The 17,640-nt window shown below is 37.0% G+C and overlaps 1 protein-coding gene across 2 annotated transcripts in view; it reads left to right on the top strand.

Moving 5' to 3' along the window:
- itga9 (integrin, alpha 9) overlaps positions 1–17,640 on the top strand; it is a 64,000-nt gene that overhangs the window by 31,848 nt on the left and 14,512 nt on the right. For both annotated transcript variants that reach the window (XM_056760457.1, XM_056760458.1), the window contains exons 16-18: positions 14,426–14,578; positions 14,944–15,020; positions 15,990–16,137. In XM_056760457.1, coding sequence (XP_056616435.1) covers positions 14,426–14,578; positions 14,944–15,020; positions 15,990–16,137 — 378 coding nt within the window. The remainder of the gene's footprint in view (positions 1–14,425; positions 14,579–14,943; positions 15,021–15,989; positions 16,138–17,640) is intronic.

The following is a 17,640-nucleotide window of genomic DNA, read 5'->3' as shown; positions in this document are numbered from 1 at the left end:
GGCATTTTTAAACACAGAAGGTGATCGAAAAGTAGCTTTGTTTCCTAACATATTGTTTTTCAAACTTTTATGATAATAAAGTTTCTTGTAGGTTTATGATAACTTAGTGTTTTCTACTTGAGCTTTACTGAGCCCTGGAAGTGTCACACAGAACTCACACACACAGGTACACACTGACACATTGACTCTCACACACTTACTGACATGCTTATGTACATTCACACACGCTCATACACTCACAAATACAGAAACACACATTTAAACTTACACTTTCCTACACTCTTAAACATAAAGCAACTTACACACTGACACATACAAATGCTTTCACAAACACACACACAAGCTGACACATACATACACACACATTTACACCTACACTTTCTCACATGCACGCACACACACACATTGACAAATACAGAAACTTGCACACTCACACTCTCTTACACACACACTCACATGTACACACACTTACACAGCTCTTTCTCATTCAGGACATACTCACTGACACATACAAACGCTTTCACACACACACACAAACACATATACACTCCGATACGTACATACTGTACACACACACTAACAGCCTACACTTTCTCACAAACACACACACACACTCACAAATACTGAAATTTGCACACTTACATTCTCTTACACATACACTCACATGTTCACGCACACTCATACAGAAACACACATTTAAACTTACACTCACGTGTTTACACACAGGTACACACACACACACACACACACAAAATGAAACATATACACACCCATACCTACATACACACACCTACATATTCTCACATACAAACATACTCAGACACACAAAGAAGTGTACACATACAGACACTCTCACACACATACTATACACAGACATAGACACACAAACAAATGCACACAGACACACTTTCACCAACACACACACTCACACATATACAGTGTCAGGTTGAACAGCACTGATTTGATGATATTCATAGTGTTGACCCAGTAAGAGGACCAGGCTGCCTGCCACACTGTCAGCTTTGTGTTGCCGTCTAAAACCGTACCGCACAACGCCACAATTCCCCCACCGCCATTCCACAGGCTTCATTTACTCCTGGCCAAGAAAGCTGATACAATGAATTCACATGGCCGGAAGATAATTATTACCAGCTGTCTCCTATTAAACACGCTTACCACTCCAGCTTCTATTTATAAGACATGGTGACGGAAAAATATTAAAGCGCAAAAAAACATAATCCCAACAATAAATGTCATGGAAAGGACTTGGAAACATTGAGCTCTGTCGAACTGCAACCAACACAGAAGTTAAGAGGGAAATTTCATAGCAAGAAGCCACTTGCCTGTTTAATTCCTGGCTGATTTTAGGGAAAGTCGACCGTGCTTTCGTTTTAAATCTGAATGATTTTTAATAGTGGTTTTCTTTTTCCTAGTTGTGTTTTCCCATACGTGATCCAAACGTATCTGAGTGCTTCAGGGTTTTGGAGTCATAGTGTGAGGTCTAAAGACATGATGTAGTGTAACATCTGACTCTCTTCAGTGAATGTTAAATAATGTTCACACCACTGAAGCACAGGCGATAAACTCTGTATGGGTGTCTCATACATGCAGTATACCTGTACATGTCACCAGGTTTATTTAACAGGCCATGCGCAGTAGATTTAGAGATTTTATCCAGGCTAAATCGCTGCATTAGCAGAACAATAGACCAAGAATAACTGCAGTCCTGATCTCATCAGACAGAGGAAACATCTGTCACTGCTGCCCTGAAATATCAGGATATACTGATGTTTACATAGCGGAGATAAAACTATCAGCATTTACAGATCATGCAGTTTCATGTTTGGACAGATGAGTTCATGTCTTTGTTCAAGATACTATAATAGAAATATTTCATACATACACGAACTCTGTTACTTGAAAATGTTTGATTGATTTCTCAGTTCAGTTTGCATTATCATGTATATGTGAACTAACATGTAAACAATCAAATATTTATAATCTGCCCTGTATAGGTTCATGTATATGTGTTTTGATCCTGTATACGATCGTGTATTTGTGATCGATCCTGTATATGATCATGTATATGTGATCTATCTTGTATACGATCAGGTATATGTGATCGATCCTGTATATGATCATGTATATGTGATTTATCCTGTATATGATCATGTATATGGAAATGATCATGTATATGTGTCCGATCCTATATACGATCCTGTATTTGTGATCGATCCTGTATATGATCATGTATATGGAAATTATCATGTATATGTGTCCGATCCTATATACGATCCTGTATTTGTGATCGATCCTGTATATGATCATGTATATGTGATCTATCCTGTATACGATCATGTATATGGAAATGAGCATGTATATGTGTCCGATCCTATATACGATCCTGTATTTGTGATCGATTCTGTATATGTGATCGATCATGTATTTGTGATCGATCCTGTATATGTGATCGATCATGTATTTGTGATCGATCCTGTATATGCTCATGTATATGTGATCAATCCTGTATATGATCATGTATTTGTGATCAATCCTGTATATGATCATGTATTTGTGATCGATCCTGTATATGTGATCGATCATGTATTTGTGATCGATCCTGTAAACGCTCATGTATATGTGATCGATCCTGTATATGATCATGTATATGTGATCGATCCTTTATACGATCGTAAATATCTGTCCCCATGTATAATCATATATAGAGTATATATACAATGACAATATATACATGATCATATACAGTACAGATCACATATTCACGATCATATACAGGACAGATTATATATATGAAGGGTTTGGTTCCAAAATGAGATTATTATTATTGTGCATTCCAATTAATATTAATCAAACTGTAGTTGTTTTGTTTTGAACTAAGCCCTAATAACTAAAACAATACAACTAACTAACACTATAAAATACAATAAGAACAGAATAACTTCCTAAAAATCAGGATTTAAAAAAAAAATTGGAACCAAACTCTTCATATATATAATCTGTCCTGTATATAATCGTGAATATGTGATCTGTCCTGTATATGATCATGTATATACTGTCATGAGAGACTTTCATGACAGCATTTTTAAATATAGGTAAGTGTTAATTTATAAGGTCTGATCCCATTTATGATGACATATTATTTTCTCAAAATACTTCATTTCTAGTTCACACAAGATTGTAGATTGTTAAGTGTTTTTGGATTAAAGGGAGTCAGCGTGATTAAAGCCATATATCCCCCGACTCGTGTTACATTACAAGAGCCAAACCGAAGCCAATACCATAAAAGGATCTGATCGTAATCCACTCTTTATGGGGATTGTTTCCTGGGTCTGCAGCGGGAGCGCCCCACGTTTGAGCAAATAAAGTAAATGTATGAGTCGGAGCAGAGATCATGGAAGGGGTGGATTGAGGGGGATGGCTTGGAATTCTGGGAATGAGGAGCAGGAGTCAAGGATTTTGTTCTCTCGCCCCACACTTACTGAGCGTTAGACATGACCCACCTGCTCAGTGAGTAAAGCTTCAGAGCATATCAGTTAATGCAGGTCTTAATGTAGACCGAAAACAGCATGTTAAGTAATGGAAATATTACTGTACTGTTCAAGGGCCCCTACAAAAGAAAAACACGGCTGGATGTCCTGCTAAATACCAGTGTATTTTTGACCAGTGGAAGGATATTTTTGGTGTGTCAAGAGCTGTGCGTGTGTCTATCTTGGTCCAGTTGCTCCTTAAGCAATTAATCATACGTTTATCACTATAATAACATTTTTTTCCATGGAATCAGTTAAAACCGTTTAAAACAAGTCAAAGGTCACATTTCATCCAAAATAAACAAAGCCTATTCAGACAATTGTGGCAAAGTAAAATGACTTACTGTCTGATTCATTTTATGACAACTAAGCAGTTTTCATCTTATTCCTCTTATTAGCTTTGAAGTTTTTATTTTGTAGAATTGTCGTTCTCATTGATGAATGATAACAATAAATGGTTTAAAAACAGGAAAACTATTCAGTATAAATTATTGAATCTGTAGTCGTTAGGTTTTTATCACTGTAAGAGCACAAAGTTTTTTTTTTTAACCAGCTTTAATTCATGTCCAAAAAAAACTTCCTGTTTCAGTTACACAAACCTTTTAACCAAAATACAGCAAAATATTATTTATAAGCGATTTAAAATGTTTATCAAATATCTCTAAGATTTAATGATATGTGTGATATTATGTGCAGGCAGCAGGTGTTTATCGCAGAAATTAGCGCTCACAGGGCTTATTGAACGACGTTCAAATGTCACAAACAGGCAAATTGGTTTAATCATTTGTAAATATAATATCATGTATGTTATTAAAAGACATATCATATTTAAATGTCAAAAAAACCTGTCAAAGTGATTGGCTGCATCCGGGTTACCGTGTGTTATTAGTTTTGAGAGGTTGTTGTCTGGGACTAACGAAGCTGCAAATGTCGCGACTGGCCAATCAGAATCAAGCATTGGAATTAAGCATTATTGCATCGAGCCGTGTAATAAATAAATAAAACTGAAACCTGAAGTGCTTATGGACCAGTGCGCTTGTATGTTGTAAAGACAGCTATGAACAATGCGTGCGTGTTAGAGCGGAGAAAAACTCTTTCCATGAGCATGTTGACGTCAGGCGTGTATGGCACCTTCATTCCAGCTTTATAAAGCCCAGCTGTGCTTTCAACTGAGGGTCACATACTAAATACCTTTTACGTGATGTACACGAGCCTGTTAAATATATTTTCAGATAGTAATATACTGTAAATTATGTTTCCAAGGACAGGAACCGTGTGATTTCTGTCTGTCTTACAGTAGACACCCATTCAGCAGAGATGACATTTCTGTTGTTGTATATAAGATATGAAACATTTGCAGAGCTTGAAATTCTACCGTGTACTACTTCTGTAGTATATACTCTAGTATGTATACTGTGCATATTGTCTTCACATGGTTTAGTCAGGTTAAGGTCCATTGTGAGTATTTTTTGTGCGTCCACAGATGGAAGACGTACCTTCAGCCTGCTGAAGTGATGGGTGTCCTTTCTGTTCTCACTCCAATACGTGTTTCTACCATCATTCTCATGAGAATGAGAATCTCATGAGCAGTTCAGACAAGGGTCTGATAGAAAACAATGAGGAACAAAAGTCAAAGCGTGGCGAAATTTGGCAATGCTGAGAGAGCAAAAACGTTAGACGGTCAAGTGTCTTTTGGCAGATTTCATGCTAACAAAAGCAAGAAACAAATAGTTTGGACTGTATTTTTCAAACTACAATAAAAGAAAGAACAAGCCCTTTGATATTCACACTTTTTTAACGCAGGAAAAAATGCATTTGTTAAAGCATTTCATTGGTTCTTTAAATGAGCTACAGACATCATTCCTCCTAAACACTAAACCACATCATGTCTTTCACCACACGGCACAATTATGTTCAGCTTTGGCACTGCAAGGTTCTTTCATGTTTTGGCACAGCTTTAGAAGTGCTGTAGAACCGCTGTTTTGATTTGTTTATGAAGTAAGGCATTGCTGTAAATGGACTAACAGCTCAGAAATGAGTGTCTGTAATTTAACATCACTTTCAGATGAACCCGTGGACTTTGGAGGATGATCTGAGAAATACCTCCATGCTGAGCGTTTAAACGGTTCAGGTTTAGTGATGAGAACCTTTTATTGTATCAAGGGCGGTTTTATCTGTTCAGAGACCGTTGTGTGATGTGCAGTTGTTTTATTTATTTCAGACCATAAATAGTGTTAACTTTATGTATATTATTATTAGTTCCATATGGGATGTTGTCTTAAATATTGCCTGTCTGAAACACAGCTAGAGAAGTCGACCTACTGTGATGTTTGGGGATGATCATGTTCTGTTGGGTCTGGTGAAGGAAATACGGGTCTCAATTTCTTGAAATGTCACTTGTTCATTCTAGGACCAGAGGCCGGACACATTCTTAACAAAAAAATCTTCTTAACTGCCATGTCTTTTTCTTCAATTATAATTTTAGAAAGAAGTTAGGAATGTTGTGTATTCCCGAAAAAAAAACGTCTCAAGACAGTTCTTAAAATGTTCTTGAGATTGATCAGGTAGAAACCAAATTCTGAAGAGAAAAAAAGCTGTCGTAAATGTCCGCTTAAAATTACGGTGGTCTTAAAGCAGGCGTAACACACAGGATTTCTGGCAATCTCATATTAATCTTGAGTACCTATAGAGTTGTATTGCATACTTCGTATCTTCGAAGAGTATTTAGTTTGATCACATGTATAAAAGATGGATACAGCTGTACGACTGTTTCCTAAAACGTACGAGCTGCGGGGGGAGGGGCAGGCTGAACAAAAGCATGTGCGCTCCCATTGTCAACAAAACACAGACATCAGTTTCACTCACTGCATGCGGTTCATGTCCGGCATCTTTTAGTGCTGGGACGGCTCCATATATCAGTTTCAAACGATTTCCAAATCCAGCGTTATATCCACCGTTTATATAACATTCATCACCCAAATAAAGTGAACAAACAAACACCTGAACTTCGCCAACGTATGCTCTCTCTCTCTCTCTCTCTCTCTCTCTCTCTCTCTCCTGCTTACAAGTGAAAGTGACGTCTGCGCATGCTCCTTCTCCTGCTCTCCTGTGGGCGTGCCGCATGCTTTTCCGGGAGAATTGTTCAATAAGGGACTAAGAAAAGTTGTTACAAAACAGTTTTATATCTTCGAAAAAAAAATTCCGAAACCTGTACGATCGCTGGGGGACTGTATTGAGCACAGAAATACCACGTAATACGCCCAACTCGTTTTTTGACAAGTTGACCATGTTAATCATGAGAAGACAGCACGTTTATCATTGTCGTTAACTTGCTATAAGGAATAATTTATATTGTTATTATAATGAAAGGTCTAGTTCACTTTCTTTAGCTTCCGTTATTAAAAACAAAGTGCTTTTTACACTATTCTTGGACAAACTGACTCGAAACGGAGAGGGTCACAAATATTATGGCGTAGTAAAACACAAAAGTATTGTAATATGTAATAACACTTGCTAACATTTTAGCTGACATGTGATCGTAAATGTCGTTTAACACATCCCATGCTAGTATATACAGGCTACATAATATTGCGAGGTGCTCGTTACACACATAAAGTTTATTGTATAGATACGAGCAAGACTGTAATCATTGACAAAGCATATCATTTTATTCTTACGAAAAAAATGAAGATGTTCTCAAAAAAATATTTGATGTACTTACATACATTCTTACGAACTTCTTATAATTTATCTTAAGAACGATCTTATATTTTGTCTCAAGAACCGTTTCGTGAATCAAGACACATGCTTCGTAGTATGTCATTTTGTTCCTTTAAGGTCCATCTATTCTGGCCCTGACAGTGGATTTTATTTTCCAAGAAGCATTAATAATGTGTTTTAGCTATATTTTGCAGGAGTCCTCGTGCTGCCAAAGTTCATTCTTTTACCGTAACTCCAAATCCATGTTATACATACGTCTTCCCTTAAAAGGAGATCTCACGGTACAAGCAGAAATTAATAGCAGGATGTGTGAGTTTTGCTTGAAGGGTCCTGATCTCAACAAAGGCCTAGTTTGTGCCGACTGCATGTGTGTATTTAATAACACTTGGAACAGACTGGTGAAAGTCACGTGACCATGGGCCAATCACAGTCTTGTGAAGATGACATCATCCCCTCTGCCGTCCCTAAAGAGCTGAAAGGAGTCGAGCTCAGCCGCCCTGCTTATCTTCAAGATAAACTGACAAGTTAGCTGTACCCGAGCACATAACATAAATTGAGAATGTTTTATCACCCGTTTGTTTCTGCTCACAGAGGACAAGAGTTTTATGAAAGAAAGGATTAAGAAAGGATTTTGTAGTTTGATGAGTTATGGCGTTGGAGAATTTATTCTTCATTTATTCTTCAGAAAGTCTTTTACCAGCTGCAGTAAATCTCATGAATCCTGTATGGGTCGGGTCACGTACGGTATCAGACGAAATTATATTTCATATTAGATGTATTAGATTGACACTATTGTGCGGACATTATAGACACTTAATGTGATTCGTCTTAAAGGAATAGTTCACCCAAAAATAAAGATTCAATCATCATATCAACCGTCATGTTGTTGTGAACTTGTATGTTACTCTTTTTTCTGTGGAATACAAAAGAAGATATTTTGAGAAATGTCTGGTTTTGTGTTTTGCAGAAGAAAGTCAAGTTTGAAATGGCATGAGAGCGTAATAACGATGAAATAATTTTTTATTTTGGATGAACCATCACATAAATATGCTGTTTTTCTTTTGATTTTGCGGTGGCATGTTCATTTGAGATATAAAGTTTGAGAGGTCTTTGCGTAAAACTCTGCACAAGGCGTTATCATCCAATCATCAGTGTTCGTCACTGCTGTCTCCATGTTCAGAAGCATGAGGTCAGACTCAGCGATCCTCATATGAGAGGTTACTTCTCTGGTGAATGTGGGAATGGATGTTCTCCAACCCTTCATGAGTTACACACTGAATCCACCGCTCTCGTGGCTATAGAGGTTTTTTTAATCCTGCTTCATGGGTGCTGAATGACAGTTTTGAATTACTTCTCAAACCATCAGTCCTCTGTGAAACACATTACTAATAACACAGTTTGCTGACAGCTTATCTCTTATGTGTTTGATAACGCAGTTCTCACAGAAACAGACGATGGATTTACTGTTTTGTTTATTATGTCATAGTAATGTTTACCGTATGGTTCATTCACGTCCATAGTGCAAACGGTGCCAGTTGTTTATGCTTTCAATGAGGGTTTTTTCAAAAACCCTTGACCAAAAATATGAGCAATAATAATTATGATGCTTTCCCTATAACAAGAACCATGTTTAGCTCCCCGAATAATTGCATGTTATGCACATGTTGTTTATTATGAAGGTGCTTGACTGAATGATGGAATGCACAGACGCAGACGATTTTTCAGAGTTGATCCTTTTTATGAGTGAACTCTCAATTGTGGATAAAATACTTAGTGATAAAGTGAAAGAGATTGTATTGTCTTTTATTCTCCCTCATGTCATTGCAAACATGACTTTCTTTCTTCTGCAGAACACAAAAGAAGATATTTGACATCTTGTACCAACAATATTGACCTCCATTGACTTCCTTTGCATGGATAAAGACCATCAAAGACATTTCTCAAAATATCTCCTTCTGTGTTCCACGGAAGAGCGTGTCACACATAGATTTTCAACAAAATTAGGTTCAGAATCACTTTATTTTAAAATGCTATCATTGCTTCTCACTCTATAGTTATTTTTTCATAAGGATGTCTTGCGGGTTCATGTATGGGAAGCAGTTGTGTCGCGTCCTTGTGAAAGCTTTTACTGTGCCTAACCTAAAACAATGTGAGGAAACAAGTCTTGCAGCTCCTACAATGAAGCCCTGTGGCGATCAACTGACCTGCTTGGCTCGACTCTGGTCATGTGTGTCCTTGACATGTAAGAAACAGTTGTCCGCTCGGATACCACCCAGCGATCAAAAGCGTGAGGCCATCAACACCAGTATATCCTGAGGCACGCTGTTCTATTAATACAGGAGTTTATAGTGGAGCAAAAGATGGAGGGCCGGGAGAAAGGAAAGGGGGTTGGAAAGAGCGATCATTAACATCGGGCTAATAAAAGCCCAGATATGACCTCGAGTACTTCCTCATGAGAAGGACTTTCTTGTTGTGTCTTCTCTGTGTGGGTCTCCGGTTTGCGGTGGAGATTTAACTGGAGTGGGAAGCCGGTCTGTTTCCAACTCCCAGACTTACAGGAGGAGTAACTCCAATAAGATCGACACTGACAAATCCACCGGATGTCATTTATTTTCAGTAGGAGTTAAACAAGATTATTGGCAGTGCAGGAAGTTAGTCTGCTTATTCTAATTTTATTTATTTATTTATTTTAGCCTACATATTTTGTTGCTTTCCGGTCGCCATCTTTTTACTCTTTTCATGTTTAGATTAATATAATGTTCAAACATGATTTTCTTGTTGGAATGTGTTTTTAAATCGTTTTTGATAATGTATTTAGTAACACTTTACAATATTTGTAAACTATAAGCAATATTTGTAAACCGTAAACTATTCATAAACTAATGTGAGCTAACAATGAGCTCTATAGTTGTCAGCATGCATGTTCATTTCAAACAATTATTCATACTAGTTCATGATGCATTCATTTATGTTAAGTATATCTACTTCACCATATTTTCAAGACAAAAATGTACCTAAAAACTCCCTTTGGGGATGTGCTCGTTTTTTTTACCATTGTTAAAATCTGTTTTTTTACAGTGTTACAGAGGTTGTAATGTTACCAGCTGTGAAACAAAAGACGTCTATGTAAAATCCTCATTTAGTTAAGTAATCATGCTTTTTCTTTATGACTTGCTTTATGATGGTTTGTTCTGTAGGTCTACTGATGAAATACATTTAATAAATAACAAATAGCTGTATAAATAATAACTCATATGTGTAAAGGTCTTAGCACATACCTTTTGAAATTTCCTATGCGTTTTCGTATTTGGCGCTCGTTTGTACGGTGTCTCTAGATTGTCAAAACGCCTCTCAAAATGCTTGCCACGGATGCGTAAAAGGTGGAAAATCAAACCCAGTCCGAATCTTTTTATAGTGGACGAAAATATCAGAGGCAGTATTAAGTGAGGTTGTATTTATTTTTTAACGTGCAGAAATTTCAGACCTAAATGTACAATGGCTTTAAAACATCACTGGATACAGTTGAATAAAAATAAAGTGTTTGTCAGTTTTAATAGGTCACTTGACATTGAAATGTGGGCTTGGCAGTTTGGGAAATTTCAATGTTTACTATATAAACTGGAGCTGTAGTTGCTTGAAAAAATTAAGTTTGTATATCTGTGCCGCTAGCAGCATCTAACAGAAAAGTAAGTGCTCATAACGTTGACAATATTCACATTTAAAAAGACGTATAGCTAAATGTTAAATGGCATTGTCCATTTAAAGTAACCCTAACTCTTCTAACGGCCTGTTTTAGTAGTAAATACATCAAACACGATGTGCATTTTAAGGCACTTCAATGAGTCTTTAAAGTGAAAAAGTGTCAAGAATTTGATCAGTCCTGATAACTCAGAAAACAGGGCTTGTCACTACACGGCTGTTTATTTGTCTGGAGATATTTCTGGAACGTTGATTATCATAAATGAAGTTGGTACACACTTAATTTTGTTTTATTGGGGGACAAGAGGTTGTTCATGCCCCTCCAATTCACATGTGGCTCGATGGAAATGGTACACAGTCTGTTCCTGCAGTCTGAATGTCCAGCTTCTAATCTTTAGGGCTCCCTTGGGTGAGGGTCACCGCTCGGACAGTTTGACACATACCACTATAATCACAGCTGAGACTTGAGAAGTGCACCAGCGCCGCACTCACACTGAACATTCAGCAGATTACAGGTCATTTCATCGTAAATTTCGTTTTTTTCAAAAAAGATTTGTGTTCATTTATGGTATACACCCAAGCAAAACCATGTCTAATGTTGTAGTACACAAATATAATCTTTCATCGTTTAACTGTGTGAATGGCTTGTTGACACATATCATGACTATACAACCGTTTTGTTATATTTTTTGTTTTGTTTTGTTTTGGATTCATACAGATAATAAAAACTATCACCAGTCCACACAGTAACGCAAAATCAAGATTTTTTTTAGCTTTTTTTAAGTGCGTGCGCCTTTTGTTGCTGTGGTGTGTTAATCTACAAAACAAAATGATTCGCTCTCACCGAGATACAAACATATTATGTTTTATTCCATCATTGGGGGACAGGGTCAGAGACACAGACGTTTCGAGTAATGCCTTCTTCAGTGTTTTCTTTGTGGTTTTTAGCTATTTTTAAGACTATTCATTTCATGACAGTTTATTACATTTATCATCTGCAAACGCTGTAATACTGTAAATATTATGTAGATTGTTGAAAGTTCATATATCAAAGTATTTGAATTTAAACAATGCTTATTTTTATATAATAAATCAGACAACGGGTCAGTTTTTTGTACTGCACTGTATAACCATTTTTAATAAAATAGTCGTCTTAGTATTTTTTTCTTTATTCTTAAGATCTCAAAGCTGTGTTTCCGTTGTTATAGACCGAACGTGCGCGCTGGGACTACAGTTAACTTCTCGTCTGTGTTTGGCTAGTGTCTAATAAAATATAAATATAAATTTTATTTAGTTTATATTAATAGTAATTTCTATTATTATTTTATTGTATAATGATTGTGTTAAATAAACAATTTATTGAAATCTGTTGTTTTTTCATTTAATTGAATAAACAATTTGTTAAATGATCCTGCAATTTGGTCGCATTTAAAGAAAGTGTGTGTTACATTGACATCTAGTGGTTGAGCTTGGTATTGCAATCTAAATTTAAAATATTGGAGAGACAAGTTTGGCCAAGTAACATTTCCCGTTTTTTTTTTTGTGCTAGTTATCTGAAATAATCGAATCTGTACGCGAACGTGTGCAGTAACGTTTGTTCATGTTTTCACTTTGAAACCGTCTACATTTTTGCTTTATCTTAAACTTATATGCTGATTTATTTATAGGCTGTAAATACACAGCTGTAATACCTTGATTACTTTTGCATAAAAGACATGTTTGTCCAGTTGAATGGTGTGTCATGGAAAGATAAAAGCTGTCCGGTGAGCCAGCACACTTCTGTTTCCAGTCATAACTCTATCAGCATATGATGCTGTGGGTCCGCCGGATGTACACTACACTATCTGCAGTATCATGTTGGTGCCGAGGAAGGGGATGGGCGGCTGGATAAACGGAAAGTGTGATAAAACTCAGAGAAACAGAGAAAGTGTTACAGTAGAACGAGTGAAGAGGTGCTCGGTGCTGACACAGAAGTGTGAGATGAAAGTCGTCGATAGTCTTCAAAGGGTTGAGTGATGTCTAATAGAAAAGAGAGGAGAGAGGGGATAAAAGATCTCCGCTGCTCCCACAATCCTCCCTTCCTAGTATCCACTAACGAGGATGTCGAGATTTGATCGCGCTCGCTCTGTTTCCATGTCGTGTGCCAAAGGAAACAGTCCTCGGGCTGTGATCCACGCTGCCAAAAGACTGGAAGATGAAGTGTGTTGAGGCAGGGCACTGCCAGCAGACTTTTTCCAGATGTTCCTCTGATAGCTTTTGGTGGCTCTTTAATGATTCACAGTTCGGTGGAGTCACGTGCGTCCAGAGCCAAGCGGAGGTTTGTGAAGCTTTGCAAAGATCCGCGGTTATGAAGCTTTTCAACGTTCGTATGACTTAAGTCCATGCACGGTTAGTTATACAGACAACGATTGGATGAGATACAAGTGATATGGGCCATTAATACAAGCATTCTTCAGTATGATTCTTTATTTTGAATCATTAGTGGATGGAATACAGTGTTAGTGTCTTTTAAGGAGTAGTTCAAAATAAATGTTCATTATAATTTACTCACCCTCATAACTAAAAGAAATGATGGTTTTGGATGAAAACATTCTGGGATTTTTCTCCTTATAGTGGACTTCTATGTGGAGAAAAATCCTGGAATTTTTTCATCAAAAAACGTCATTTCTTTTCGACTAAAGAAAAAAAACATAAACATCTTGGATGTTTGAATTAATCGCGATTAATCGCATCCAGAATAAAAGTTTGTGTTTACATAATATATACCTGTGTACTGTGCATATTCATTTTGTATTTATAAACACAAACCATACACATACTTTTATATATATTTGGGAAAAATGTACATGTATTATTTATATTTACCAATAATTAAAATTCAAAATAAACAATCATTGTTATATTTAATATTTTTCTCAAATATATGCATTCATGTATATGTGTTCAAAAATACAATATTAATATGCACCCTACACCGACATATATTACTTAAAAACAAACTTTTATTCTGGATGCGATTAATCACGATTAATCATTTGACAGCCCTACTTTAAAGTCAACATGAATCAAATTGAACCCTATTTGCTTGTTTGATCCATGTTCAAGTTCTTATTGTAATTTATCTGCACTCCATCCAACATTGGGTAAAAAATGGACCAACCCAACAGTTGGGTTATACATTGACATACACTGCATTGTTTTAACCTATTGTTGGGTCAACTATAACCATATTTTGGGTTACTTTAACACAACAATGTTTTCTTAAGTTACCTTCACAGTCTCCTTCAAAATACACTTCCTTTGAAAAAATGTTGTCTTGTTTTTCAGCCCCTGTCATATCAAGATCAGTGTTTAAAATCCAGTTAACCTTTTTTTTACAGAGATTATGAAACGGCTAGAATTTCAGATTGTCTGTAAACCGCATTTCGTCATTTTAATGTTTATCTGTGTTTCCGCAGAAAGAGGTGAAGGACGTGTTCGCTGCGATCGTGTTCGAGGCCGGCTACAGTTTAGGAAAACACATCCTGGATGGACAGCAGGACCGTGACCTTCCTTCTTTAACTCCTGTCCTGCGCTGGAAAAAAGGAGGAACGATCGCTGCACAGAATGAGGTTCGGATCATTTCATTATGCTAACAATTTTTTTACTTAACCTTCAATGATATCATATAGTTTAAAGTAGTGCCTTGATTTCCCTTCTTAGCTTCAGGACATGTGTGTTGGCATCTTTCAGCACGTCAGGAATCCATTACGATGCTATTAGCAGCACCAGGCGTAGTTTGTCTGTAGAGCGAACGTGTCAACGACCAAATGCATCCAACAAAAACACTGTCTTGTTCATTACACTTGAAACCAGTGGAAAAATGTCCAGTTTTGTGTGTCTAGCACAACAGCGCCCTCTAGTATTGCTTTTCTTCTCAAGTGATACTGACGGCACTGTTGTGTAAACATCCTGTGATGTGTTTGAATCTTCACAGACGTGGTTTGAGAAGAACTGCCTGTCGGACGATTGTGCCGCAGATCTGAGGCTTCATGGGAAAGTTCTTCTCTCAGGGTAAAACTTCTGTTCTTCTCCATCACTTGCTGGCGTAACCGGGTTTGGGTCTCGGTGGGTGCGGACACACGCTTGGCTCTCAGTGTGTCCTGACGTCATTTATGAGCTCCGTCCTGCCGTCTGAATGGGAAATGATCTGGACTCTTTGTTCGTAGTCATAAGAGTCCTGTGCGGATTTTGTTCATTTCCTTCAGCGTTTAAAGGGCAAGAGAGGGATTTCACTACATATGTACCATCAACTCTAATTGAAAGCATGTTTTACCGTAATGCCTACAAAAGCAAAGCCTTTGTGTTGGGTAAGAACGATCAACTCGAAGGTTGAGTCTGTTTACTCAGTAAATCTCACATTGTCTCGCCCTAACGTTGAAAAGAAATATTTTGTTAAAAGTTCATATCTTCCATTGTGTCATGTCATTTTTTGCTTGTCGTTTAAAACCTGTTAACTGTCGGAGCCCTGTTTGAGGCTACACATGAAACGCATGTTGGAACTAAAATGGCGGTAACTTATGAATTCTTTGGAAAACAGACTTACGCTTGGTCGCGTTTGAAAAAAGAAAAGTAGCTGATTATTACAACAGCAAAAAAATCACAAACATACTAAAAAAATTAAAGGTATGTTGTTAGGTTTCTTGTAAAACATAAATAAAAAAGTTTATGTTTTTCTTTGATTAAAAAATACATTAAAAAAATATGGGTTGCAAAGGATAACAAAAAATCTAAGCACACTCTTTATAAAAAAGAATCAATTACTCTCCCTACATAAATAAAAAAAAAACACCAAGAAATCTTTATTCTAGAGTCTTAGACCTTTCCAATGATATATAGTTTGTCATGATTCCATTAGAAATGACATGCACAATATTGACGCAAATGTAGGTGTCGCGTATACGGAACGGGTGACAGTTAACAGGCTACAATGTGTTGTTTTTTAGATTTTTTGTGATTCATGTATCTCTCATCTCTCCTCAGGCGTTATATCAGACCTCATCTCGCGCTGGGTGGAGTGAAAAATGTGTCGTTAAATTTAACCATCTCAAATGCTGGCGATGATGCCTACGATACCAACATCTACCTAAACTTCTCCAGAGAGGTCCACTACATCAACTACATACAAAAAGTAAGTCAGTGATGTGTCGGAGGTTTTATTATCAATGTAAACTCAAACTCGATTGTTCAATCTGACCAAGAAGTGACGATGGTTTAAGATGACGGGAAGGTAAAGGAGCGCAGAATATAGACGGAAATGCAGTCGGTCAGCAAAGGTCGCGGAAGTGAGAGGAAGTGCACTGATAGTGATGCAAGCGTTCAGATCTGGCCAGAGAATGTTATCTCAGACTGACTACAACATGATTCTGCATTTGTGGGTTGTTTCACATCCCGAAATGTCTGTTTCCCCTGCTGGAAAACATCTGGAGCTATCAGCAGGGCAAGAAAGAACATTTCCTCTGTTGATTTCAGGATATCTGCTTAGAACAAATCTCCTCAAGATTGTTAAAAAAACGCATTTAGCGAACAACAAAAAAAAACGTGCAAAAAAAAGTTTAATTGTGTCCTAAAACTGTGAGCAGTTTATTGATTTGGATTGTTTTCCATTGTACAGTTTATGTCCGGAAATTTATGGGACCGAAAAGGTTCTTCTATGGCATCGCTGTGAAAAAGCACCTTTTTTAAGAGTGTACAATGCAAAATGTTTTTTAAGTGTGACTCAAGCGTCAATATTCTTTTTAGGGCCGCTTTAGATGTGATTTCTTAAATGATTTTGGGTAAAATAAGTGATAGACTAATATCAAAGCCAGAAAATTGTGAATCTATTTATGTTGATCAAAATTATGCTGCTACAGAAGGAGCTTCACAGCGATGCCAATAGAAGAACCATTTTTGGATTCCCCATTGAACCATTCAGTTGAAGGTTCTTAAAATAACTTTTTTCAGACTTTTTTATAGTCTAAGGGGCGATTCATATTTTGCTCTTTTGCGCACGCAAGGTGGTTGTTTTAAATGTTGACACCCGGCATGTGGGCGCAAATAGGGAGCGATGAGGTCATGACAAGTATACATTTTTCTAGGCGCATCGAATCGGAAATATTTTAACATTACAGAGTACCGCGTGTGCACTCATGTCATTTGAAAAGAGAAAGCAGCACGTCCCATTTTTCCGAAAATGTGAATCGCACCTTACTACGAAGAATCTTTAATGCAACAAAAAGGTGCTTCGAACATAAAGAGGGTCTTTCTCAGACCATCCACCAAATAATTTATATTTAATGGCATCGTGAAGCACTTTTATTTTTAAGAGTGTATAGATTTTTTAGGAATTTGATCATATTTTTTCTTTTCACTGTTAGGAATCCGTTTGTTTTCTTACTGAATTCAGGAAGTTCAATCGTCTCCTCTATTATACATATAATCTATCTTGAATCTGTGTTTGAAGTGCTCCGGTTACATTCTCTATATGCTCGTGTTTATGTTTTGATTTAGATATAGCACTCTTAACATTATTTTACAGTCTTCAATTTCATTGGATAATTTCTGCTGGACGTCCTATGGTTGCCGGCCTCTAGTTCGAGTAAAATCCTTTATGAGTGTTGAATGGGCTTCATGCGGGGCGTCAGGTGGATGT

Source organism: Triplophysa dalaica, chromosome 11 (assembly GCF_015846415.1).
Source record: "Triplophysa dalaica isolate WHDGS20190420 chromosome 11, ASM1584641v1, whole genome shotgun sequence".
In the NCBI taxonomy this organism is placed as follows: domain Eukaryota; kingdom Metazoa; phylum Chordata; class Actinopteri; order Cypriniformes; family Nemacheilidae; genus Triplophysa; species Triplophysa dalaica.
This window is presented reverse-complemented; position numbering and strand designations above follow the sequence as displayed.